The sequence below is a fragment of the Nanorana parkeri genome, unplaced genomic scaffold (assembly GCF_000935625.1).
Source record: "Nanorana parkeri isolate BGI_ZX_2015 unplaced genomic scaffold, ASM93562v1 scaffold17, whole genome shotgun sequence".
Taxonomy (NCBI): Eukaryota; Metazoa; Chordata; class Amphibia; order Anura; family Dicroglossidae; genus Nanorana; species Nanorana parkeri.
Genome location: NW_017306285.1, coordinates 4079463 through 4105293, shown reverse-complemented (window position 1 = coordinate 4105293; position 25831 = coordinate 4079463). Strand labels below are relative to the sequence as shown.

The 25831-nt window shown below is 49.9% G+C and overlaps 1 protein-coding gene across 1 annotated transcript in view; it reads right to left on the bottom strand.

Annotated features, from left to right (window-relative positions):
• Positions 1-304: 304 nt before the first annotated feature.
• Positions 305-25831, bottom strand: part of ZBTB46 (zinc finger and BTB domain containing 46) — a gene marked incomplete at its 3' end in the record, with an annotated part of 49549 nt that continues 24022 nt past the window's right edge. Inside the window, exons 3-4 of the mRNA XM_018559678.1 lie at positions 7473-7757; positions 305-480 (exon numbers count right to left, since the gene is read on the bottom strand). Of these exons, the coding sequence (XP_018415180.1) occupies positions 305-480; positions 7473-7757 (461 nt within the window). The remainder of the gene's footprint in view (positions 481-7472; positions 7758-25831) is intronic.

The window sequence follows — 25831 nt, the reverse complement described above, 5'->3', positions numbered from 1 at the left end:
AGCCTGCGAAACTGAAGGGTGTTCCCTGGTTCTGGCTCCGCCCCTTTTATTGAAACTTCTGCGGCCACGCCTACTAACACAGCAGTGTGACAGGGAGGGAAACACTCTCAGGAGCACGTTAGCAGCTTTGCAGTGCTTTCTGATCGTTCAGTTGCTCCGTCATTTAGGGTGTGAATGCGAGGAGGAGGAGGGAGAGGGGTGTTGACGTATTATCCGGCAGCTGTCGGAGAACTACCACCCCCAGCATACACAGTATCCAGGAGCACCCAAGAAAACAGTCAGAGGGAGCATTCCCACTTCTTACCAGCGTGTGGCGCTTCATGTGCTCCCTCCTGGTGAACTTCTTGCCGCAGATCTCGCAGGGATAGGGCCGCTCCCCCGTGTGAGAACGCATGTGCCTCTTCAGGATGCATTGGTGCATGGCGGAGAAGCTGCAGTACGGGCACTTGAACTTCTTGCGGATGACGGTGAATTCGTTTACTGTAAGAGAGAGGAGAGAGGCCGTCACCACGTGCACAGAGGCCGCATCCACATAACAGCAATCACAGTATAAGAATACAGGAATGACACCAACGAGGATGAACACCGCGGCCGTGTGATGTACAAAGACCCAGAGTCCAGAGATCACCCGACTCCGCCTCCCAATGTCTGAGAGAGATGACATCATCATCAACAAGTGGTTCCGCTGCTAAACCCCTCCCACATAGAGCAGCCACAGCATGAAACCAGGCTTCCAGTGGGAGGGGCTGCACCTGACATACCATTTCATATATGTCATGTTACAGGAGATGGTCAGAGACTGCAGACACACTACAGGAGATGGTCAGAGACTGCAGCCATACTACAGGAGATGGTCAGAGAGTGTAGACACACTACAGGAGATGGTCAGAGACTGCAGACATGTTACAGGAGATGGTCAGAGACTGCAGCCATACTACAGGAGATGGTCAGAGAGTGTAGACACACTACAGGAGATGGTCAGAGACTGCAGACACACTACAGGAGATGGTCAAGAGACTGCAGACACACTACAGGAGATGGTCAAGAGACTGCAGACATGCTACAGGAGATGGTCAGAGACTGCAGACACACTACAGGAGATGGTCAGAGACTGCAGACATGCTACAGCAGATGGTCAGAGACTGCAGACACACTACAGGAGATGGTCAGGGACTGCAGACATACTAAAGGAGATGGTCAGAGACTACAGACATGCTATAGGAGGTGTTCAGAGACTGCAGGTTTGATTGGAGGTTGGGGACATGTTATAGGAGACAGTCAGAGACTGGTGATATGTTACATGGGAGTGCTCTCATTCCCACTGACTACTGGGGCCAAAGCACAACACTATAGGTACCAAAGGGCCGCAGGTTGGGTTATGTGGCTATAGGGCACAGTGGTGATTGGAGGATCACAGGACTACACACATCACAAATCTCCTAACCAGCAATCACCAGCAAATGCACAATACATGTGTATCTGGTCAGCTGATCTGGGCGTCATACTGAACATACAATGACCACCATCTATATCCCAGGCCGGTACTTTGCACAGGGGGCTCGGACACTCTGACACACACAATGGGCTCAGATGCTCATACATATGGCCGCACCATTCCCGGGGGTTGGCACCGCTCAGAATGCCGGCTGAGAACACGCGCCGACCCTTTAATTCTCCCCGTCTGGGATCGGATCACTAATATAATACATTAAGACAGCCGCCTCCTCCGCTGCCACGCCTGCCCTGATTGCTGTCCTCACATGACCGGGTGCAGCCTAGCACTGAGCTCAGGTAGAGGCAGCAGCGGCCATGTTTAAAGGGGGGGTGGCGCTGACTTTCTGAGTAACTGACCCGGAACAAGGGTACGGCCGGTGAGGTCAGAACTCATGACGTTCATACTTGTTCTGGGGTCAAACAATTATCTTTTTCAGAAAGAGGTGAGTGGTGACAACCTGTGTGGAAATCCATTAAAGTTGATCCATCACCCACACAGTGCTGACCACTGAGGATTCCAAGCGGCTCCGAGGCTACCATAAACTACGTGTCTGTGGCCCCCTCCTCTACATCACGCCCATACAAATTTCAAAAAGCCTTCCTATAGGTTCCTCAAGGGAACGTCCTACATATTCATCCAAAGATGGCTGACACCACGCTCCTCCAGGAAGAAAAAAAAAAGAAGACACCCAGCACGGGCTTCTCCAAAATGGCTGCTGACGCTCAAATGTGCAGACGCTGTTGGGTTCAATCAGTGCGTCCGCAACCATCCCTAGCAAGGACTTCATCCGCCATAGCCCAGCACAAAAACATAGGGATGGAGGAGACCTACCAAATAGATGGAGGGTGGTAGGTCACCTTGATCCATTCAATCGTTTCTGTGAGCGGAAGCTGAGTGAATATTTCTGTTACAAGTGGAGGACTTTGCCCCACTAGAGGTTCCAATCCAAAGACCCCGCCTCTAACTTATGGGGGGTTATTGCATTCCACCTTTACCATAGGGATAAGGGGAGGGTTTGTGCTATGTCTTAAAGCAGACCTTCCACCTTTACCATAGGGATAAGGGGAGGGTTTGTTCTATGTCTTAAAGCAGACCTTCCACCTTTACCATTGGGATAAGGGGAGGGTTTGTGCTATGTCTTAAATCAGACCTTCCACCTTTCCCATAGGGATAAGGGGAGGGTTTGTTCTATGTCTTAAAGCAGACCTTCGACCTTTACCATAGGGATAAGGGGAGAGTTTGTTCTATGTCTTAAAGCAGACCTTCGACCTTTACCATAGGGATAAGGGGAGAGTTTGTTCTATGTCTTAAAGCAGACCTTCGACCTTTACCATAGGGATAAGGGGAGAGTTTGTTCTATGTCTTAAAGCAGACCTTCGACCTTTACCATAGGGATAAGGGGAGAGTTTGTTCTATGTCTTAAAGCAGACCTTCGACCTTTACCATAGGGATAAGGGGAGAGTTTGTTCTATGTCTTAAAGCAGACCTTCGACCTTTACCATAGGGATAAGGGGAGAGTTTGTTCTATGTCTTAAAGCAGACCTTCGACCTTTACCATAGGGATAAGGGGAGAGTTTGTTCTATGTCTTAAAGCAGACCTTCGACCTTTACCATAGGGATAAGGGGAGAGTTTGTTCTATGTCTTAAAGCAGACCTTCGACCTTTACCATAGGGATAAGGGGAGAGTTTGTTCTATGTCTTAAAGCAGACCTTCGACCTTTACCATAGGGATAAGGGGAGAGTTTGTTCTATGTCTTAAAGCAGACCTTCGACCTTTACCATAGGGATAAGGGGAGAGTTTGTTCTATGTCTTAAAGCAGACCTTCGACCTTTACCATAGGGATAAGGGGAGAGTTTGTTCTATGTCTTAAAGCAGACCTTCGACCTTTACCATAGGGATAAGGGGAGAGTTTGTTCTATGTCTTAAAGCAGACCTTCGACCTTTACCATAGGGATAAGGGGAGAGTTTGTTCTATGTCTTAAAGCAGACCTTCGACCTTTACCATAGGGATAAGGGGAGAGTTTGTTCTATGTCTTAAAGCAGACCTTCGACCTTTACCATAGGGATAAGGGGAGAGTTTGTTCTATGTCTTAAAGCAGACCTTCGACCTTTACCATAGGGATAAGGGGAGAGTTTGTTCTATGTCTTAAAGCAGACCTTCGACCTTTACCATAGGGATAAGGGGAGAGTTTGTTCTATGTCTTAAAGCAGACCTTCGACCTTTACCATAGGGATAAGGGGAGAGTTTGTTCTATGTCTTAAAGCAGACCTTCGACCTTTACCATAGGGATAAGGGGAGAGTTTGTTCTATGTCTTAAAGCAGACCTTCGACCTTTACCATAGGGATAAGGGGAGAGTTTGTTCTATGTCTTAAAGCAGACCTTCGACCTTTACCATAGGGATAAGGGGAGAGTTTGTTCTATGTCTTAAAGCAGACCTTCGACCTTTACCATAGGGATAAGGGGAGAGTTTGTTCTATGTCTTAAAGCAGACCTTCGACCTTTACCATAGGGATAAGGGGAGAGTTTGTTCTATGTCTTAAAGCAGACCTTCGACCTTTACCATAGGGATAAGGGGAGAGTTTGTTCTATGTCTTAAAGCAGACCTTCGACCTTTACCATAGGGATAAGGGGAGGGTTTGTGCTATGTCTTAAAGCAGACCTTCCACCTTTACCATAGGGTAATCAGATACTTTAGGGAGGGGGCACCTTGCAGAAGCAGACCTTGTCACCGAGTTGGAAGGTCGCCTTTAACACACAAGACAAACCCCGGTGACCTCCCCGTAATCCCGCTCCTCCAAAGGGGGGAAACTTTATGTGCATATCACAAAACACAGACATATCCAGAGACCTGCAGAAGACAACATTAGCCAGAAAGACATTTATTCTCTATACAGGAGCTGGAAATAGACAATGGGATATATTATAGGGAAGGCGAGCTGAAGTGCGCCTAGAATTAGAAATATTGTGTCATGCTGAGAGATGTGCAAGTGTAACACTTCCAGGTATTTATCACCTCTCACAGAGATCACACCACTCCCCCTGACAATGCTTAATATGCTTTTGTTTCCTAGAAGGACCGCACCATCTTTGCTCAGATATTATCCAGGGTCACCATCTACTCCCTGGCCTCAGATGCCGGCTTGGAGATGACACAGTCATGTCAATTCTGGTGCCTGTGCAGTTCTTGGCTGTGTGACTTGCTATTAACTTACAAATGTTACAGTCTAAACACTGGGGTAGAAGAGACTGAGGAAATGCTTCCTTCTGCCTGCAGCCGACTGATCACTGGGGAGAGGAGACTGAGGAAATGCTTCCTCCTGCCTGCAGCAGTCTGATCACTGGGGAGAGGAGACTGAGGAAATGCTTCCTCCTGCCTGCAGCCGACTGATCACTGGGGGAGAGGAGACTGAGGAAATGCTTCCTCCTGCCTGCAGCCGATTGATCATATTTATATTTGTACAATAGGCAGAAAACATCTTAAGTTATACGTTAAAGCTTAATTCCAGCTAAAAAAAATGAAAGTAAATAAGTAGTGCAATAATAGTGAACCTAAAAAAAAGGAGCTTTTGCTGCAATATCTACCTTCAATCCAGAGCTGTCCGCCGCAGTACTGCTTTTCCGCCACTAGATGTCCTCAGTCTGCCTGGTTGAATGACGGCCAGCATGATTTAACCCGCATCCTTCATACTCATGCTGTCATGGGTTTCCCCCTGGGCAGTGTCATCATGCAGCCTGGGCTCAGGGGATTACTGCACTGCTGGGTTTTCAGATGTCATTACTGGAGCAGAGCAGTAAGGACAGGCCACAGGCACCACTGGAGGAGGAAGAAGAACCATGAAGCCAGCCTAGAAAACCCTTAAAAAATCGGTATGCTGTATCCTCTCACCTTGTGAATTTGAAGAGGAAGGATTAGAAGCTCTCAATATTTGTATTGCTATCTGTGCAGAGTTCCTGTTCTAATGCCAACAGTATCACTTGGACAGGAAATGATGGTTCATTCTTTCTAATGGGGACACAGCTTTAAAAAACTGGCAGCTTCTGATTGTTCCTAACAACTCATATGTAGTTTTACATCTTAAGAGCATACATGCAGGGCCGGATTTCCCACAAGGCCAACTGAGGCCCAGCCTTTGGGCAGCAGGCAGTAGAGGGGCAGTAGGGGAGAGGAATTCCTATCTCCCGATGCATGCAGTTCCGGGCGCCGGGCGGGTAGTTGTTTTCTACATTTAGTCCTGCTTTGGGCAAGCAGGGTTAAATGTACAGCAGGGAAGCCGCCGCTTGATTTGTACAATTGGTCTCAGCGATGTCGTCGAGATCACTTGTATGCAGCCTGCATACAGGGGGGCGTATTGAGGAGCCTGGCATTGGGGCAGGAGAGAGAATTAGGCCGGGTTCACACCTGGGCGTATGGAATATGCGCGGTTGCCGCATATTCGCAACAACGCGCGTTTCTGAGGGCTATCCAGGTGTATCCTAATGGATACGCACGGCAAATATGCCCCAAAGAAGCTCCTGTACTTCTTTGGGCGTAGGGCGTTTTACATCGTGTTCCTACGCGCTGTAAAACGCCCAGGTGGGAACCATGCCCATTGGCAATTATTGGTTTTCACATGTTGAGCGTAGGAACGCGCTGTAAAACGCCCAGGTGTGAACCAGGCCTAAATCCGGACCTGCATACATGCTAACTAATGTGTAGGTATAACAGGTATTTATTAACAGAGATCAAAGTCCTTACCCTGACAATGCATTCATGTGTTTTTCTCTCCAGAAGAACAGTCATCTTTGTTCAGGCCTCATCCCCGGTCACCATCTACTTTCTGGACTGAGATGTAGGCTCAGAGCTGACACAATAATGTAAAAACTAGTGCCTGTGCAGTTTTTGGCAATGCTCATAAATGTCTGACACAGATCAGCACCTGCTGCAGCCTCTCACTACACAGTTGCAATGTTGCCGTCTGATCACTGGGGGAGAGAATGAGGAAATGCTTCCTCCTCCTGCCTGCAGCCGATCCATGGAGGGAGAGGAGACTGAGGAAATGCTTCCTCCTGCCTGCAGCCGACTGATCACTGGGGGAGGGGAGACTGAGGAAATGCTTCCTCCTGCCTGCAGCAGACTGATCACTGGGGGAGAGCAGACTGAGGAAATGCTTCCTCCTGCCTGCAGCAGACTGATCACCCTGGCCTCGGATGATTGGGCCGGGAAGGGTCACTGACAGTTTTGCGCAGGCCCGGGCAGTCTCAATTTATACCAAGCCCCTGCAAATCCTTCATTTCCATGTATGAAAGTGGAATAATGACCTGTGATGAACATTCTTTTTATGAGAATAAGACTGAGGAAGTGCTTCCTCCTGCCTGCAGCGGACTGATGACATCATCTCTAGGCGAAGTCACTGACTGGGGTTCAAGGATAAAAGATCATAAAATAAAAGATAAAGCTTTCTGGAATGTATTCCTGTAGTCTGGTGGCGTTACTGACAGGTCCACTTAGATGCTGATTGGTACATTGACGGGACTACACACATCAGAGAGAAGAAGTGCTGAGGATATACAGACATTGGGGTGTAAGGCAGAGGCATGCTTGGGAGGGATCACTCTGCTCTATATATAGCTGGGACACAAGGGAGAGTTGCTTCCCCTTTAACATAAGGAAGAAGAGACGGGAAAAGAGTCAATTTCACATCCCCTAAAATCTCGTCGTGTTCTAAAAGGAAGTGGCCGTTTCCCCAAATAGGATGGGGCCCGGGTTAACCCTGCGAGTCCCGGAGCAGAACAATGAACACAATACAGGAGGAAACATGCATCACAAATCATGGCGGCTTCTTATCTTCTCTAATAATTCACAATTGTAGCCATTTACCGATCAGGAAGTGACACCGGCAGCCTTCACTTCCACCTTCGCTGCAAACAAAATCAAATGCGTGAACGGGCGCTTGGGATTGGCCCTTGTCGTAAAGAAGAAAGAGGGACCACTTACGGGAGAGCGAGTGGGTACCTTTGGGCAGGTATTCGAAGAGCAGCGAGCTGTCCTCCGCCAGGACGTTGGCCTTGAGGGACAACAGGCTGTTCTTGCTCAGGAGGGCGCTGCGCAGGTTGGAGACGCTGGTGATCTGCGGGTGGTTGTCGTCCTTCTCCAGTCCTAGCGTGTGAGTTATATAGGTGGCCTCTCCGCCCTGGAGGGACTCCTCGCCCTGCGAGTACAAGTCCACCCGTTCCTCCCGGCTGTCTGAACTGCCTGGCTCGATCACTGTCACATCGTCACCTGAAAGAGAAGGAGGGACAGATTAAACAAGGGGGGCCAACAGTGGGAAACAAAATGTAAATATACATACAAGGAATGTCCCACATGGTGGCCACGGTGGGCCATATCTTTCTATTGCACATTACAAAATGGCAATGCCACCGTTCCCTGTTTGCACGAGCAATGTAGGTAGAGTCTTAGCATCAAAGGAATGCAGTTTACACACCTTACAGGATGCTTAAATGACAGGTGCTCTTTTGTTCACTTGAACTCCAACCCTCCCTTACCCCCCAGCCCTTTGAATATTAACCTTCAATCGGCCGATCCCCGATCTCAAAGCTGCGCTCGTCTGACATTTTATCATAGACTTTCACGCAGGGCCTCTGATCAATGCATCCAGGAACAGATGTCTGGCTAGGGTTGCCAACCGTCCAGGATTCACCCGGACAGTCCAGGTTCTGAATGCTGTGTCCGGGTTTCTGCTGCCATGAAACCTGGACACAAGATGTCAGGCAGACGGGGGCAACCAAAATTAAGATGGGGGATACTGGCCCCCCACTGAAAATAGGCTTGACTGATATTTACATATGAATGGGTGGCGATATTTACATATGAATGGGCGGCGATATTTACATATGAATGGGCGGCGATATTTACATATGGATAAGTCACGACTTCCGCGTATCACTAGAGTGTTCGGGTTTCATTTGAAGAAAATGTGTCAACCCTATGTGTGGCACCCTGTAGTAGACGGCAGTGCTGTAACCCATGCTGAATGCAGGGGGACCGCAGGGTAACAGGGTCACACCAATGGCCTGCAGTAACTCAGCACATGAAGCTGCCTAGAACCGGTGAAGAGAGATGAGGCTGGGCTTGGTACAAACCCAGTTCACCCACATAAAGCTGTGCCCGACACCCCGCCTAATCAATTGCGGCCAGGGAATTCCCTGCCCCTTGTGATATGTAGCGCTGGGGTGGGGAATGCCCCGACTGCAACTGACTGGGTCGGGAGTGACGTTTCAGTCACAGTTCTGCATGGGCTTGGGCGAAATCCGGTGAACTAGGTTGGCACCAAGCTCCAACTTTAAAGCTGATGTCACCAACAGAGCCCTCGACAGTAGGGCTGCATCAAACGATTATTTTCATAATCGATTAGTTACCCGATTATTTTTTCAACTAATCGATTGGTTGTATAAACAAAATTCCCCCTCTCTCTCTCAATCCCGCCCTCTCCATCTCCAACCAACTAATCGATGATGCGAATACTTGCCAACTATTCTCATAATCGAATATTATCGATTTAGGCAATTAGTTGTTGCAGCTCTGCTCGACAGAAATAAAGCCGCCCACACAATCTGACAGAGTCTTTGCACCCATTCCCTTAAATTTACCAAAATTACATAAAGTGAGCCCCGACCTGATATTTCATTCCGTTTGTATCCAATCAGGCTGCCCATACCCCTTTTAATCTACCTGATCAATCAATTATTTAGTAGGAGAGCCCGCCTGACCAGATTCTACTACAGGAGACGGAATAGAGATTTCACATGCAGATTGTATGGTCTACTGCCGGCTTCATGCCGCGCAGCTGTGGGTAGATCTAAAGCCAAGTATAGTATCGGATCCTGCGGTCAACTTGGGCGCTCCAACGTGCCCGTCGACAAATCATACAAATATTTATTTCCTGTCAACCTATCCTTTAACTCTGGCTGTGCAGGGAGTTGTAGTTCCCCAGTGACTAGGCTGCAGTAGGCTGCGGGGGGCCCCCTCCAGACACCCAACCACTGCGCACATGCTATAGGCGGACAGGAAATGGTTAAGTGGAGCTCTGGTCCGGTCACATCAGTTCATGCATGAATTATAGAAGAGTCCGGGCCCATTAACGGTGCAAGCACGCGGCATATGATACATCAGACAGAGCTGGAGGAAGACAAGCGGCTCATCCTACTGCCGGCATTAAACGTAATGGAATGTTTATGTAATCCAGGTTTTATATTGACCGGGGGATACATATACAAAGGTTTCTAGAGCATATAAGAACAGTGCAGGGAAATATTTTCTAACCCACCGCTAACTTCCTGTTCATCCAATAAAACTACCAATAAGGATCGCTATGAATTGCTAACAGATACAATAGAGAATAAGTGAATCATAGCTCCGCCCACTAGGAGCCAATCACATCCCGAGGTGGAGGAGTTGTCACGCACAGTTCCTATTTTGTTCCAATTCTTGCACACGTGTGAGACTGCCTGGCATGGAAACCCCAACAAACAGAAGAAAGGGACTGCCTATGCTGACTTGCTCTTCAGGAAATGCCAATTATGCATTATCAGAGGTGGGCAATGCTGAAATTACAAATCCCATCACGCTTTTGCTTCTAGGAGTCATGTCTGTGGCTGTCAGAGTCTTGCAATTCCTCGTGGGACTCCGTAGGGGTTTTGCAACGCCTCGTGGGACCCCGTCGGGATCTTGCAACGCCTCGTGGGACCCCGTCGAGGTCTTGCAACGCCTCGTGGGACCATGTCGGGATCTTGCAACGCCTCGCGGGACCATGTTGGGGTCTTGCAATGCCTCGTGGGCCCCTGTCGGGGTCTTGCAATGCCTCGTGGGCCCCTGTCGGGGTCTTGCAATGCCTCGTGGGCCCCTGTCGGGGTCTTGCAATGCCTCGTGGGCCCCTGTCGGGGTCTTGCAATGCCTCGTGGGCCCCTGTCGGGGTCTTGCAATGCCTCGTGGGCCCCTGTCGGGGTCTTGCAATGCCTCGTGGGCCCCTGTCGGGGTCTTGCAATGCCTCGTGGGCCCCTGTCGGGGTCTTGCAATGCCTCGTGGGCCCCTGTCGGGGTCTTGCAATGCCTCGTGGGCCCCTGTCGGGGTCTTGCAATGCCTCGTGGGCCCCTGTCGGGGTCTTGCAATGCCTCGTGGGCCCCTGTCGGGGTCTTGCAATGCCTCGTGGGCCCCTGTCGGGGTCTTGCAATGCCTCGTGGGCCCCTGTCGGGGTCTTGCAATGCCTCGTGGGCCCCTGTCGGGGTCTTGCAATGCCTCGTGGGCCCCTGTCGGGGTCTTGCAATGCCTCGTGGGCCCCTGTCGGGGTCTTGCAATGCCTCGTGGGCCCCTGTCGGGGTCTTGCAATGCCTCGTGGGCCCCTGTCGGGGTCTTGCAATGCCTCGTGGGCCCCTGTCGGGGTCTTGCAATGCCTCGTGGGCCCCTGTCGGGGTCTTGCAATGCCTCGTGGGCCCCTGTCGGGGTCTTGCAATGCCTCGTGGGCCCCTGTCGGGGTCTTGCAATGCCTCGTGGGCCCCTGTCGGGGTCTTGCAATGCCTCGTGGGCCCCTGTCGGGGTCTTGCAATGCCTCGTGGGCCCCTGTCGGGGTCTTGCAATGCCTCGTGGGCCCCTGTCGGGGTCTTGCAATGCCTCGTGGGCCCCTGTCGGGGTCTTGCAATGCCTCGTGGGCCCCTGTCGGGGTCTTGCAATGCCTCGTGGGCCCCTGTCGGGGTCTTGCAATGCCTCGTGGGCCCCTGTCGGGGTCTTGCAATGCCTCGTGGGCCCCTGTCGGGGTCTTGCAATGCCTCGTGGGCCCCTGTCGGGGTCTTGCAATGCCTCGTGGGCCCCTGTCGGGGTCTTGCAATGCCTCGTGGGCCCCTGTCGGGGTCTTGCAATGCCTCGTGGGCCCCTGTCGGGGTCTTGCAATGCCTCGTGGGCCCCTGTCGGGGTCTTGCAATGCCTCGTGGGCCCCTGTCGGGGTCTTGCAATGCCTCGTGGGCCCCTGTCGGGGTCTTGCAATGCCTCGTGGGCCCCTGTCGGGGTCTTGCAATGCCTCGTGGGCCCCTGTCGGGGTCTTGCAATGCCTCGTGGGCCCCTGTCGGGGTCTTGCAATGCCTCGTGGGCCCCTGTCGGGGTCTTGCAATGCCTCGTGGGCCCCTGTCGGGGTCTTGCAATGCCTCGTGGGCCCCTGTCGGGGTCTTGCAATGCCTCGTGGGCCCCTGTCGGGGTCTTGCAATGCCTCGTGGGCCCCTGTCGGGGTCTTGCAATGCCTCGTGGGCCCCTGTCGGGGTCTTGCAATGCCTCGTGGGCCCCTGTCGGGGTCTTGCAATGCCTCGTGGGACCCTGTCGGGGTCTTGCAACGCCTCGTGGGACCCTGTCGGGGTCTTGCAATGCCCCATGGCACCCTGGCGTACCGAGGTTGCCTACCCCTGATATATATTGAAAAATCGCCTGTTGTTGAATTGAGGGGTCCTGTTGAGACCACACACTGGTCATATTTTGGCCGAGTTGGCAGAATTCGTCCAAAATCTGAACAGTGTACGGTCAGCCTAAGAAATGATGGACGTATGACCATGGGTGTGGTATGAGGACATCGTTTTGCCTAAACCCCCTAAGGGTAACAGTCGCAGAGAGCTCACAGGCATCATGCAGGGTATGGGTGACAGGTCCCCTTTATAACAATAAGTTTCCTGGCGCGGGAGGACTTGGGAAAGAAAATGAACTTGGGCCGTAATGAGAAATGTCTGAAAATAGTGCGCTCTGTTTATATGGGATTCTGGGGCTTGTGACAGATCCAACCTAATAATTAGGACAGCTCTAATCACAGCAGGGAGCATCCCTGGGGGCAGCAGATATTAATAGCGTGTCTGTGTGGAGGTGCTCCGCCGTGGCTCATCGGTCTGGGAAGCCAACAGGCAGGTAATCAGAGGGTGTGGAGTGCCGGCCGAGTAATTCCCAGCTAAAGACGAGGGGGGCAATTAGCAGATTACGCGGATTTGTGGAGGATGAGGTGGGGAGAGGATTCTGGGAGTGCTGGGAATACACATCACATAGGGGTTTACACACTGCTCCATGTGATCATACAGAGGTGAATTAGGATAATGAGGGATATGAGAAAACTGCGCACACAGAACAAAGCCCGTGTCCAGACAGTCATCCAGGCATCTCAGTCCCAAGTCAGCAATCTGGGAACCCCTTTTGTTTAATGCAGGACAAGTGTTCCCAAACACGCCTACAGCAGGCTCTCACAAACATTGGCAGCCATTATTCAAACCCACCAATGTGAATAGTGGTGCAGCAAATGGGACAGGAAATGGCACATCCGGAGGTTTCAGGAAACACTCTGCCAAAGAACATGTGAGGAGCTCTGTGAAAGCTGGCTGCAGTGGATTATAGACATCTTGGATCCTTTTTATTTGTCCTTATTGCTGCTAAGGGGAAATCCAACATTCACCAGGACAGGAGGTGAGGGAAGGCATTACATTCACCAGGACAGAAGGTGAGGGAAGGAATTACATTCACCAGGACAGGAGGTGAGGGAAGGAATTGAAGGGGTACCAACATTCACCAGGACAGGAGGTGAGGGAAGGAATTACATTCACCAGGACAGGAGGTGAGGGAAAGAATTGAGGGGGTACCAACATTCACCAGGACAGGAGGTGAGGGAAAGAATTGAGGGGGTACCAACATTCACCAGGACAGGAGGTGAGGGAAGGAATTACATTCACCAGGACAGGAGGTGAGGGAAAGAATTGAGGGGGTACCAACATTCACCAGGACAGGAGGTGAGGGAAGGAATTGAAGGGGAATCCAACATTTCACCAGGACAGGAGGTGAGGGAAAGAATTGAGGGGGTACCAACATTCACCAGGACAGGAGGTGAGGGAAGGAATTACATTCACCAGGACAGGAGGTGAGGGAAAGAATTGAGGGGGTACCAACATTCACCAGGACAGGAGGTGAGGGAAGGAATTGAAGGGGTACCAACATTCACCAGGACAGGAGGTGAGGGAAGGAATTACATTCACCAGGACAGGAGGTGAGGGAAAGAATTGAGGGGGTACCAACATTCACCAGGACAGGAGGTGAGGGAAGGAATTGAAGGGGAATCCAACATTTCACCAGGACAGGAGGTGAGGGAAAGAATTGAGGGGGTACCAACATTCACCAGGACAGGAGGTGAGGGAAGGAATTACATTCACCAGGACAGGAGGTGAGGGAAAGAATTGAGGGGGTACCAACATTCACCAGGACAGGAGGTGAGGGAAAGAATTGAGGGGGTACCAACATTCACCAGGACAGGAGGTGAGGGAAGGAATTACATTCACCAGGACAGGAGGTGAGGGAAAGAATTGAGGGGGTACCAACATTCACCAGGACAGGAGGTGAGGGAAAGAATTGAAGGGGTACCAACATTCACCAGGACAGGAGGTGAGGGAAGGAATTACATTCACCAGGACAGGAGGTGAGGGAAGGAATTGAAGGGGTACCAACATTCACCAGGACAGGAGGTGAGGGAAGGAATTGAAGGGGTACCAACATTCACCAGGACAGGAGGTGAGGGAAGGAATTAAATTCACCAGGACAGGAGGTGAGGGAAGGAATTGAAGGGGTACCAACATTCACCAGGACAGGAGGTGAGGGAAGGAATTGAAGGGGTACCAACATTCACCAGGACAGGAGGTGAGGGAAGGAATTGAAGGGGTACCAACATTCACCAGGACAGGAGGTGAGGGAAGGAATTGAAGGGGTACCAACATTCACCAGGACAGGAGGTGAGGGAAGGAATTAAAGGGGTACCAACATTCACCAGGACAGGAGGTGAGGGAAGGCATTACATTCACCAGGACAGGAGGTGAGGGAAGGAATTGAAGGGGTACCAACATTCACCAGGACAGGAGGTGAGGGAAGGAATTGAAGGGGTACCAACATTCACCAGGACAGGAGGTGAGGGAAGGAATTGAAGGGGTACCAACATTCACCAGGACAGGAGGTGAGGGAAGGAATTACATTCACCAGGACAGGAGGTGAGGGAAAGAATTGAGGGGGTACCAACATTCACCAGGACAGGAGGTGAGGGAAGGAATTGAAGGGGAATCCAACATTTCACCAGGACAGGAGGTGAGGGAAAGAATTGAGGGGGTACCAACATTCACCAGGACAGGAGGTGAGGGAAGGACTAACATTCACCAGGACAGGAGGTGAGGGAAAGAATTGAGGGGGTACCAACATTCACCAGGACAGGAGGTGAGGGAAGGAATTACATTCACCAGGACAGGAGGTGAGGGAAAGAATTGAGGGGGTACCAACATTCACCAGGACAGGAGGTGAGGGAAAGAATTGAAGGGGAATCCAACATGCACGAGGACAAAGGTGAGGGAAGGAATTGAGGGGGAATCCAACATTTTAGAGTCATTTTAGAGGACAGGAAGTGAGGGTAATTCTCCCAATGGGTACACCTGTTCTGTTCTAACCTTGAAGATATTTCTTCTCACTTCCTGTTGTGCCTCCAGATCTGCTGAACTCCCTTCCTTGATGGTGGTCACTGGAACAAGTGTCCCCATTGGAAGATTTTTCTTCTATTCCTGTTCTGGTGACTACTCAACATTTGGGATTTTCCATCACTTTCAGTCCCACGAAGGTGAATCTCTCAAGCATGGACACAGGCAATAAAAACGGAGGTTCTAATCCTTCTTTATCCAAAACTATAAAAACAAATTTACACTTAAAAGACTATTTCTGCTTATGAACAAACTCCTCTGCACACTTTCTATGCATTTGTATACATGTGTCATATTCAAATGTCGGGTGTGTAAACTGGATGTTTGCTTGTCAGGATGTTTGCTTGTCAGGCCCTTTAACTGCATATATGTCATTTATGAAACTGTGGTGCAACTACAAATCCCATTAGCAGGTGTAGGTAACCTCAGCATGCCAGCTCTGGCGGAACTACAAGTCCCATGAGCCACTGCAAGACTCCGACAGCCACAGACATGACTCCAAGAAGCAAATGCATGACAGGATTTCTAGTTTCAACAGAGCTAATGGGTGAAGTTGGTATAGAGCAGGGGTGGGCAACTCCGGCCCTCCAGCTGTGCTTTAACTACAAATCCCAACAAGCCTCTGGGAGTCATGCCTGTAACTGTCAGTCTTGCAATGCCTCATGGGACTTGTAGTTGAACAACAGCTGGAGGGTCGGATTTAGCCACCCCTGCTTTGAGGGTCACTTGAGTCTGCTGAAATCAGATCCAAGATGGCGGTGCCCAGCAGCAGTCTCTGGGCTTTTTGATGTCCACAAGGAATTTTTTTGAAGGTAAGCAAGCTAAATACCATAACACACGCACGCACGCACACACGCACGCACGCACTAATGGCACCATATTGTGTTGAAACGCATGGTTTGGCGTCCGGGTCTCTCTAAGCCTTTGTGATATATTAGTGATTGGCTTTAGAACTACTTTGAAATGCGATCTCTTCTTTGGTGTTCTTTGGTCCCCAGGCACCATAATGACTGTGTTGGCCTGTGGGAGTTGTGCTGCAGCAGAGGGTTCTGGGTAATGACTCCAGCTCCCATGAAAGGAGGATAATATACGAGCAGGTGTGGGGGGGATTCCTCGCTCCGGTGGGGAATGTGAGAGCAGCGTGTGGGAGTACGGGGAAAGGGGAAGGTGGGGGCTGGGATAGATGGAGTCCGTGGGATGGGAGCTTCTCTCTGTAACAGGAATGTGGAAGGGCGAGGGTGCAGGGTGGGGGGTTACTGTTTATATTTTCTGGGATCAGCACTATTGTCTATCTATCCTTTAGCTTAAGGGTGGCTATAGCAGATAGGGATGAGCGAGTGTGCTGAGAACCTTTGCAATGTGCAGTCCCATCTCTGTTCAAGTTCTCATTCATACTACAACATGCATTATGGTAACAATGTTACAATGCGTCGTCAGTTGTCCCCGACACAAGACACAGTAGCCGGTTCTCAGTGTGTTGGGGTGCACTGTGTTGTGACGTATACGCAACCCCCTATTCCTCTGTTGCCTTCAGTAGCCCTGTCAGCACCACCCGGCAGCAAAGGCTGGGTGGAAATAGTCGGGGACCAAAACTCCATCCAATCAAATAATCAATATGCGGCACGGGATATTAATGAATAAAAATGTTATCAGATCCCACAGAAACGCGGGCTCTGGATGAGAGTTATACCACGTGTACGGTTTTCCTGGCTTAGGAAAGATCTGGTTTGTATAAATCGCGATGACATATAATGTTGCTGCAATTACAATGTGAAGTCTAGGTGCTGAAATCTGAAATATAACAAGGTGAGTGTTCTAGATAGACAGATTATGCCCCCCCTCCCCCCATCCCCCTGTGTAATGGATTTAGTGGGGGGGTAGGGACACCTGAGAGAGCCTAAACCAGCATGAACCTGGGCAGGGGGCTTAAAGGGTCAGAGGGCAGGACTCCACATTACCGGTGTAGCCTCTGGCACACCCCGAAACCACAGCAACTGACCTCATAGATACTGCAAGGTGATGGACATCGAGGAGGAGCTGCTATCCGTGTATATCAGTGACCATGCTTGGGGGGGGGGATTGAGGGGGGAGAGAAAAAAAGGAAGCAACAAGAAGAGGGAAGAGAGAAAGGGGCAAGAGGAAAGGAGAGAAGGTAGAAAGGAAGGATGGGAGAGACAGAGAGAGACAGAGAGAGAGAGAGAGAGAGGGAGGGAGAAGGGAGGGAGGGAGAAGGGAGAAGAGAGAGAGAGAGAGAGAGAGAGAGAGAAACAAGGAAAGAAAGGAAGGATACAGAGAGAGTATGAGAAAGAGAGGAAAGAAAGGAATGATGGAAAGGAGAGAGAGGAAAATGGAATGGAAAGGGAAGAGAGAGAAGGAAAAAGGAAGGAAGGATGGAGAGGAGAGAGAGAGAGAAGGAAGGAGAGAGAGAGAGAAGGAAGGAGAGAGAGAGAGAGAAGGAAGGAGAGAGAGAGAGAGAAGGAAGGAGAGAGAGAAGGAAGGAGAGAGAGAGAGAGAAGGAAGGAGAGAGAGAAGGAAGGAGAGAGAGAGAGAGAAGGAAGGAGAGAGAGGAGAGAAGGAAGGAGAGAGAGAGAAAAAAAAAAAAGGAAAGAAGAAAGGAAGGATGGGGAGGATAAAAGAAAGAATATGAGAAAGAGGAGGCAGGAAGAAAGGAATGATGGAAAGGAGAGAGAGGGAAAAAGAAGGAAACAAAGGATGGAAAGGAGAGGAGAGGAGAGAGAAGGAAGAAAGGAACATGGAGAAGAGAAAGAAACACAGAAGTAAAGAAGGAAGGATGAAAGCAAGGAGAAAAAAAGAGAGAGAAAGAGTAAGAGAAGAAAATGTGATAGAAGGATGGAGAGGAGGGAGAAGGAAGAAAGGAAAATGAAGAGAAAGAAAGAGAAGGAGAGGAGAGAGAAAAGGAAGAGAGGAAAGAGAGAGAAGGAAGAGAGGAGAGAGAGAAGGAAGGACGGAAATGAGAGAGAGAGAAATAGAAAAGAAGGACAGAGAGAAGAGAGAGAAAATGGAAAGTAGGAAAGGAATAAGGATGAAGGTGAAAGAAAAGTGGGGACAAAAAAGAGAAACGGTATAAGAGAGAGATGGGGAAAGAAGCAATAAAAGAGGAAAAGAGAAAAGATGAGGGGGAGAAAGAGAAAATAATGAGTAAAGAAGAAGAGGGAAGACAGAGGAAGGGAGATACGAAAGAAAAAGAGTAAATAAAAGAGCCAGAGAGGGGAAGAGAAAGGAGAAATCCAGAGAGAGGAAGGGGGGAAAACATGATCACCCTCTTCATGCAGCCACACAGCACTTGGTCACCGATTGGCTGAACAGATTTCACATGCAGACCATGACACATATAACGGCATCAAAGATGATTATTTTGGCTGGGGTATGTTTTTAAGAATTTAAGAGGGAAAGCAGGCCAGGATATATAGGGCAGTGATGGAAGGAAAATGAGGACAAGTTACACTATTATTTGAGGAGTGAAATGGATCGGCTGTGTGCTGGAACCATTGATAACATCCTCCCTCCACCCCACCCCCCCTTCCCCACCGCCGGAGCTGGCTGTACCAGGAAGCCACACCGAGGGGGGTAATTATTATTATACACACAAGGGACCTGGTGTCCTGGTTACAGGGCCTCTGCTGGTCACAGAACCGTCCTCTACGCCCCCAGCCGTCCTGGTTTCCCCATCGCTAGATCAGAATGGATAGAGGAAGCGCGGGGCTGGTTTGATCTAGTTATCTGCGGCTAATTATCCATCTTGAAGGGGCCGAGTCTGGGCCGTAGGGGGAAGATGGTGCCCGTCGCCAACCAGATGCATGACTGTAGGTGGCGCCTGAATCTTACCGTGCTTTTTACGCATGACCCTGCTCAGCGACCGTATATACTGGTGTGCTTTCAGGACTGGGTGATCTTTTTATGTAGGATTACAAACTGTATCGTCTACAGTGCTTTACGATGCAGCTCTTGTTACCCGCTGAACGGCCTGCAATGCCCACAGCAGAATCAGCAACCCAAAACCAAGGCCGACGTTCCGTGCAACCGATCTGGCCGCTGCTTGCCATAACTAGGCTCCAAATGGATCAATTGCAGGGAGAAATCTCTTTGCCTATGTGCGTTCAAAGGTGAGTCAGCAAGCTGGAATCTGGGATTGTTCCTCAATAAAGGAAAACAATGGCATTTAAAGCCCAACAAGGACCCCACCCCGCTCTAGTGGGCCTCAGGCATATAAAACATCCCTTTTACTTACCCAAAGCCACGGTCATGTGACGTTCAGGTCCCCAGTCTTCTCCTTTTTGGTTGTCCTTCTTCAGGATTCTGGTGTAACAATTCCTATGGTGGCAGTGGTGGGTTCCTTCAGAAGCATGGGGGTGGTGAAGGGGACCAGTGACCAAACAGATCACAGGCGGTGAAAACCGCCAGGTCCCCAAGACAGGAAATCAACTTTTCTGACACAGGAAGTGGAGAGTATGAGACATCAGAACGTGGGATGGGTTAGGAAGATTTGTTTGGGAACACCAGTGATGAAAAAATATAAACACACGTACGGCACTCTGTAAAAATTACATTGTTGCCCCGAGGTGGGTTTTTAGTTTTGCCCAAGTCGGGAAGAAAAGGTCTTTATCATCTGAAAAATGTCAGCTCAACACCTAGAACTTCTGATGCTCTGAAGTGCAGCTTATTTTGGGTGTTAACTGTTACACAAGCCGACTGTCAGCCATGACGTTGGGTCCACCTGTCATAGCACAACAATTCCCAGCAAGCCGGCAAAGCAATTCTCATTGGCCTCAAAATGTCTTGTAAAGATCTATCCTTATTATTAACCCCCAAGCATGTCTTTGAGTACCCGAAGGAAACCCACACATGCAAACTCCATGCAGATAGTGTCCTGGCCGGGATGGGAACGGGGGACCCCCAGTGCTGCAAGGCAGGAGCGCTAACCACTGAGCCCTTGTAAAAGAAATTCCATGTTTATAGGCAAGTGAAAGACACCGGGCTCAAGAGCTTACACTTAAGAAATGGCAGATGGCACGAATTAAGAGACGTATTGCATCTTAGAAGTGGCACCATGGAGGGAAGAGTTGGCCACAAAGGTTCTAAGGAGAAGAGGGAAGGTGGGAAGGAGGACAGACATGGAGTCTGGGGAAAGTAGGATGGGGATAGCAAACCACATCTTCATAATCCTGAATCCATTAGGGTCTGGTGCACAGGGGCATAAAGAGCGCTGCGTTCAGATCCATGCAGCAATATAATATGTATACTATGGCCCCTGTGCATGAGCCCTTAAAGACTGTCAAACATATCAAAGAGCAGGGATGGGCAGACTCCGGCCCTCCCATCTGTGGTGGAACTACTATTTCCCATGAGGCATTGCAAGATTATTTACAGCCACAGGCATGACAGATGCATCATGGGATTTTTTTGTTTTCACCACAGCTGGAGGGCCAAACTTGCCCGCTCCTGGAATAAATAGATGCCTGTGGCTGTGAGAATCTTGCAATGCATCATGGGATTTGTAGTTTCACCACAGCTGGAGGGCCACGTTTGCCTGCCCCTGGAATAGATGGATGCCTGTGGCTGTGAGAATCTTGCAATGCAACATGGGATTTGTAGTTTCACCACAGCTGGAGGGCCGAATTTGCCCGCCCCTGGAATAGATGGATGCCTGTGGCTGTGAGAATATGGCAATGCCTCATGGGATTTGTAGTTCCACCACAGCTGGAGGGCCGAGTTTGCCTGCCCCTGGAATAGATGGATGCCTGTGGCTGTGAGAACCTTGCTATGCCTCATGGGATTTGTAGTTTGCCCACCCCTGCCTTAGAGTAACATAAGGACGACATTGCCACATACTAAGGAGCAAACTATGGCTCGCACATAACGTTCCATAGAACATGTGCATATTGGACTGCGTTGGACATATAGTGTTGGAATTTTGGCCGATTCCTGTGAAATATCTGAAATCCTAACTGTAGGTGGCCCTGCCGCCTGGCTCCTTTGATTATTTGTTCGAAGTTGGGTGGTGCTGACGGGCCACCGATGAGAAGATTGCCAGCTGAACGCCGGCTGTCAGAATACATTCGCCGGCAGTGGAGATGCTGTTTAACAAAAACGGGGGTATTAAACGTGAAACAAATAAAAACCGTGCGTGCATGGCCAGCTTTATACCTTAGGTGAGCGTGTGCGCTACAACACACAGCCGCTATATAAATATCGCATAACGAAAATCTCACTCAGATGACATCATATGGACACAAGGAGGCCGCTGTCAGAGGCAAAGTAATGGAGGAGGATCGCAAAACACATACTAATTAACGTTAAAAAAAGAAAAAAACAACAACAAAAAAGAAAAAAATGCGGCAATAACGGTGCCCTCACGCCACCAGATTCTCCGCCGACTCCTACACGCTGGATAATTGCGGGAAAACAAGCCGGGTTGCCAGGAGGTTCTGCCTGAGGTAGTGAAACGTAGGAGAGCCGCGAGTAACTCTTCTCCTCTAATCTAACTCGATTTAATAGGCTCGGCCCCGAACTCGATGACTTTTTAATTATAATCTCCTCGTTAAAGGCACAATAACCTGTTTCTTCACACCCCGCCTCCTCCCTGACATCTCGCCGTTTTGCCGAGCGGAAATGATAAAGATGAGACTGCGCTAAGTAGGGATTTCCATTGGCGCACGGCGCCCACCGCAATTTTAGATGAACCCAACGTTTGCCTATGGAACATCCGGGCTTATGGTATGGCTATTTCCACTGTTGCGTCAACTGTTACCCCCACTAGAAGCGCTGTCACTACTGTGTGAGGCGCACATACGTATGACATACACCGCCAAACTGGGCTATTCACCTGCAGTGAAAACTTCAAGTGAATAAGTAACAATGCATAATGCAATCCTTATACAACACACGCCCATGTGCAAGAAAGCATACGGGCTGGGGTGAACGGGCCCTTTACCACTCTTTGGGCCCTTTACCATCTCCTTGGGCCCCTTTACCACACCATGGGCCCCTTTACCACACCATGGGCCCCTTTCTACACCATGGGCCCCTTTACAACACTCCTTGGGCCCTTTACCACACCATGGGCCCCTTTACCACACCATGGGCCCCTTTACCGCACTCCTTGGGCCCCTTTACCACACCATGGGCCCCTTTACCGCACTCCTTGGGCCCCTTTACCGCACTCCTTGGGCCCCTTTACAACACTCCTTGGGCCCCTTTACAACACTCCTTGGGCCCCTTTACAACACTCCTTGGGCCCTTTGTCTCATACATCACACCTATACAGATGATCAAATGTGGGGAGCAATGACTTATTTTCTCTTTGGATTGAGTGGTGACCACATGCCTATGACAGGCATTGGAGGGGACAAGCAATTGGACAGTAGTAAAGTATTTCGGGGCCACTCAGGGTCCCTTCATCAGTCATGCCTGATGAAGGGACCCCGAGTCGCCCCGGAACGTTGCTTTATGACGAGATGTGTATGCATCAATAAAATGACCACTCGTTGAAGATTTTACTTTGGTGTGCTGGTGATAAACTTTACTACTTGGAAGTGGCGCCATCCACCATCACTGCAGCACCCACTTTAAAAAGGGACATACCAGTAAGGAGTGCGGTGGGGACCTCTTTGGAACCCGTTAAGCAATTGGACATTGTACAAGACCTGAACGATTGCTGTAGTTCCCCCATACAGACTGCTGGTTTTCCTCTCCCCACCCCTGTGCCCGCCAATGACCTCTGCCAGACTTTCAAGTTTAGTTGTATGTCCAGCTATTACACCAATTTACCCACCCCCCCCAAACCTCCCTCTAGACCACGCCCCCACATTATTTATTCTTTGACCTTGTTTCTGTATCACGTAACAGCTGTTAATAATCCCTAGGATGTCATTACCAAGCTTGTAAAATTCTTGCAGGGACAGCTGCTGGGAGATCAGTCCAGAGATCACCTCCAGAACTACATCTCCCAAGAGCCCTTTCCCTCCACAGAGTATTCGGGCAGCCTCTTGGGAGTCACTGTTCTGTGGAAGAAGTCTATGTATAAATGTGGAGAGGAGAATGTGATGAGGACAGGGAGAGTTCTATAGCTGAGCAGGCAGGGCTGAGGACCCTACTGGGGATCTTAGTGCAGCAGAGGTCAGAGCGGAGGTTTGTGGCCAACCCAAACAGGAAGTTACAAGCTAACGGGACTTCGGTAAGAGCATCAGGTACATGCAGGTATAAAAGATGGGAAATGTATATGTATTTGCCCGGACATGCACTTGGAGTGCTCAGTTGACAGCTACCTTGCCCTCCCAGTGGGCATCTCTATGGACATTACTGTTTACAGTCTTTTACTACAATGTGGGTTTGCTCTAAGCTTGAGGAATGGAGATAAGAGCTCTAACAAGTATTGTATCTGTTTAAGGCTTTAGACCCATTTGATCAATTTTAGAACAATGGCTTTCGCCCTCTGGATCTGAACCCGTGAATGGCGTCTGGCTTTGTATTCAGATAAGGAAAGGTTGCAGTCACAATCAGCAGAAAGATCACTAACAAGGCTTTGCAGGGCTGATAGTGCGTGGAGGGATTAGGGAGCCGGAGTGACATAGAAGCCGGTAATTGGGGGCAGATCAGTCTCCAGACTTGTATACCACATTTTCTCTGGCTGTCTGGTATGATATGTGAGTGCGTGGGGGCGTTCCTCCCAGTGCAGAGCCTGAACCAAGCTGCCATGTTTGAGGTCGCCTTTGCTGGTGTTCTATCGAAAGCTCCAACTCATCGACATCTCCAACTACCTCACTGCCGGGTACTTGCAAGTTGGAGATTTTCAACCAGAAGGCGTTAGACTGCAAAACACAAAAGACTGACGGAGCTCTGTACAGCTGCATTTTAACAATATTCAGCAGGTGGCAAACTCGACGAGTATTCTGAAAACGCTTTGCGCGCATGTGCACCGCAACTGTACGGAGCTCCAGTCTTTCTGAGCACCGGAAGTGCGGTAATTGGATATTTCGAGGAGTTGGAGCTTTCGATAGAACACCGGCTCTACAGGCTCCTCACAGGGACCACGGGAGGAATTGCTATGCAAACGTCACTGCCAAGAAGACTTTTTATTGAAAGCATAATCATAAAACAGCTATATACACGTTGGAACCTATCGGTCATAACCCTTGTAATTCTGAATTCTGTCCAGCCAGTTTTGTGACCTCCTCGCTGCCACCACTACTATTTCCTACTAAAGATTTATCTGCCAACCACCTACTCACTTGACCACAATTACGAATCGTTACCAATCTGGCCACATCATTACAGTCAAGGCTCAACCCTCCCAACCTCTTCAGCAGAGATCATGTGACCAAACACAGACTTGTGTGATCATGTGCTCAGTTTTGGCTGGACCAGCTTCTCACGATGTAATCAGGTCTCACAATGTACAGCAACATTTCGGAATGCACGACGGTCCCTTCTTCATGCCGTACATTTCAAGTCCTGATTGGATGTCGGTAAACAAGGTCTGACGTTCTTGGAACTCAGAAGTGCTGGTGATTTCTTCACTTATTACTGATCTGCCGGCAGCGCCATCCACAGTCACTGCAGCACCCATCATCCGTCCCTTGGATCCTTTCCGGTTAGGAGTGCGATGGGTTATGAGCTCGGTCATAGACTGTCTCCTGAAACTTGGCCAAAGTCTCCTCTATTGCACGTTTGCAGTCTCTGACCACCTCCTGCTACCAGCTTACTGTAGCAATAAAGTCACTGAATACCATGTGCTGCTCATTGGCAAGGTCAGGGGCCATACTTGAGGCCTCCTATATCCAGGGCCGGATTTCCCACAAGGCCAACCAAGGCCCGGCCTTGAGGCAGCAGGGAGTAGAGGGGCAGCAGGGGTGTGGAATTCCTATCTCCCAATGCCCGGGACATGCAGTTCCGGGCACCGGGTGGGTAGTTGTTTTCTACATTTAGCCCTGCTTTGGGCAAGCAGAGCTAAATGTACAGCGGGTAAGCCGCGGATAGTTTTGTACAAGTGATCCCGGCAATTTCGCCGACATCACTTCTATGCAGCCTGCAGGTCTGCCAATTTCCATGGCGGTAGGGTTTGGCGGTTAGGGGGGTGCACTGAGGAACCTGGCCTTGGAGCAGCGGAGAGAGTAAATGCAGCCCTGCCTATATCAAAGTAAGTTGACCAACGCTGATCTGGCTAGTAGATGTAGATTAAAATATAGAAATGAGCTGCAAATGGAGGGCTGTAGAGACAGGATGGGGAAGGATGAAGAAAATATGTTTAAAAAAAAAAGAATAAATGGACAATTGAACTAATACTTGCGGTGGAAAACCAATGCATGCAAAGTGCCTCCAAGTCAGATCTCAACGCTCCCCCAATATGGCGTTAGGTAAGCTCGGATTTTGCGTCCCGATCCCGAGCCGCCGGGATCTCTCGTCTTTACTCTCCACCCCCTGGAACAAGCCTTGGTTACCAGCTTAATCCGCGGATTTCAGTGCATTACCTTAACGAGATCCCGAAGAGGAATTTCGCTAACTAGCCCTGCAGTCAGGTATCGTCGTAATATGTGAAGCTAAAGACAAAGGCTTCTGGGTTTCCACGGTAACCGAAAGGCCTGGAACTGCAAGGTCGCCGTGACTCAAGGCCGAACGCCAAGTGCAGTCTTGCGAACGGATCCTGAAGGACGCTAACCGACTACTGCTTAGAGCGCGGCTAACCAAGAATCGCAACCAAATAATCGTCTTTAAGAGGGGATGACAACCACCTTAAAATGTTGGAGCCGTCTAAAGTTCCGTCATCCGCTAATGGGGACAGGCTGGCATGGACCGTACCATGTCTGCTCCGCTATTTCT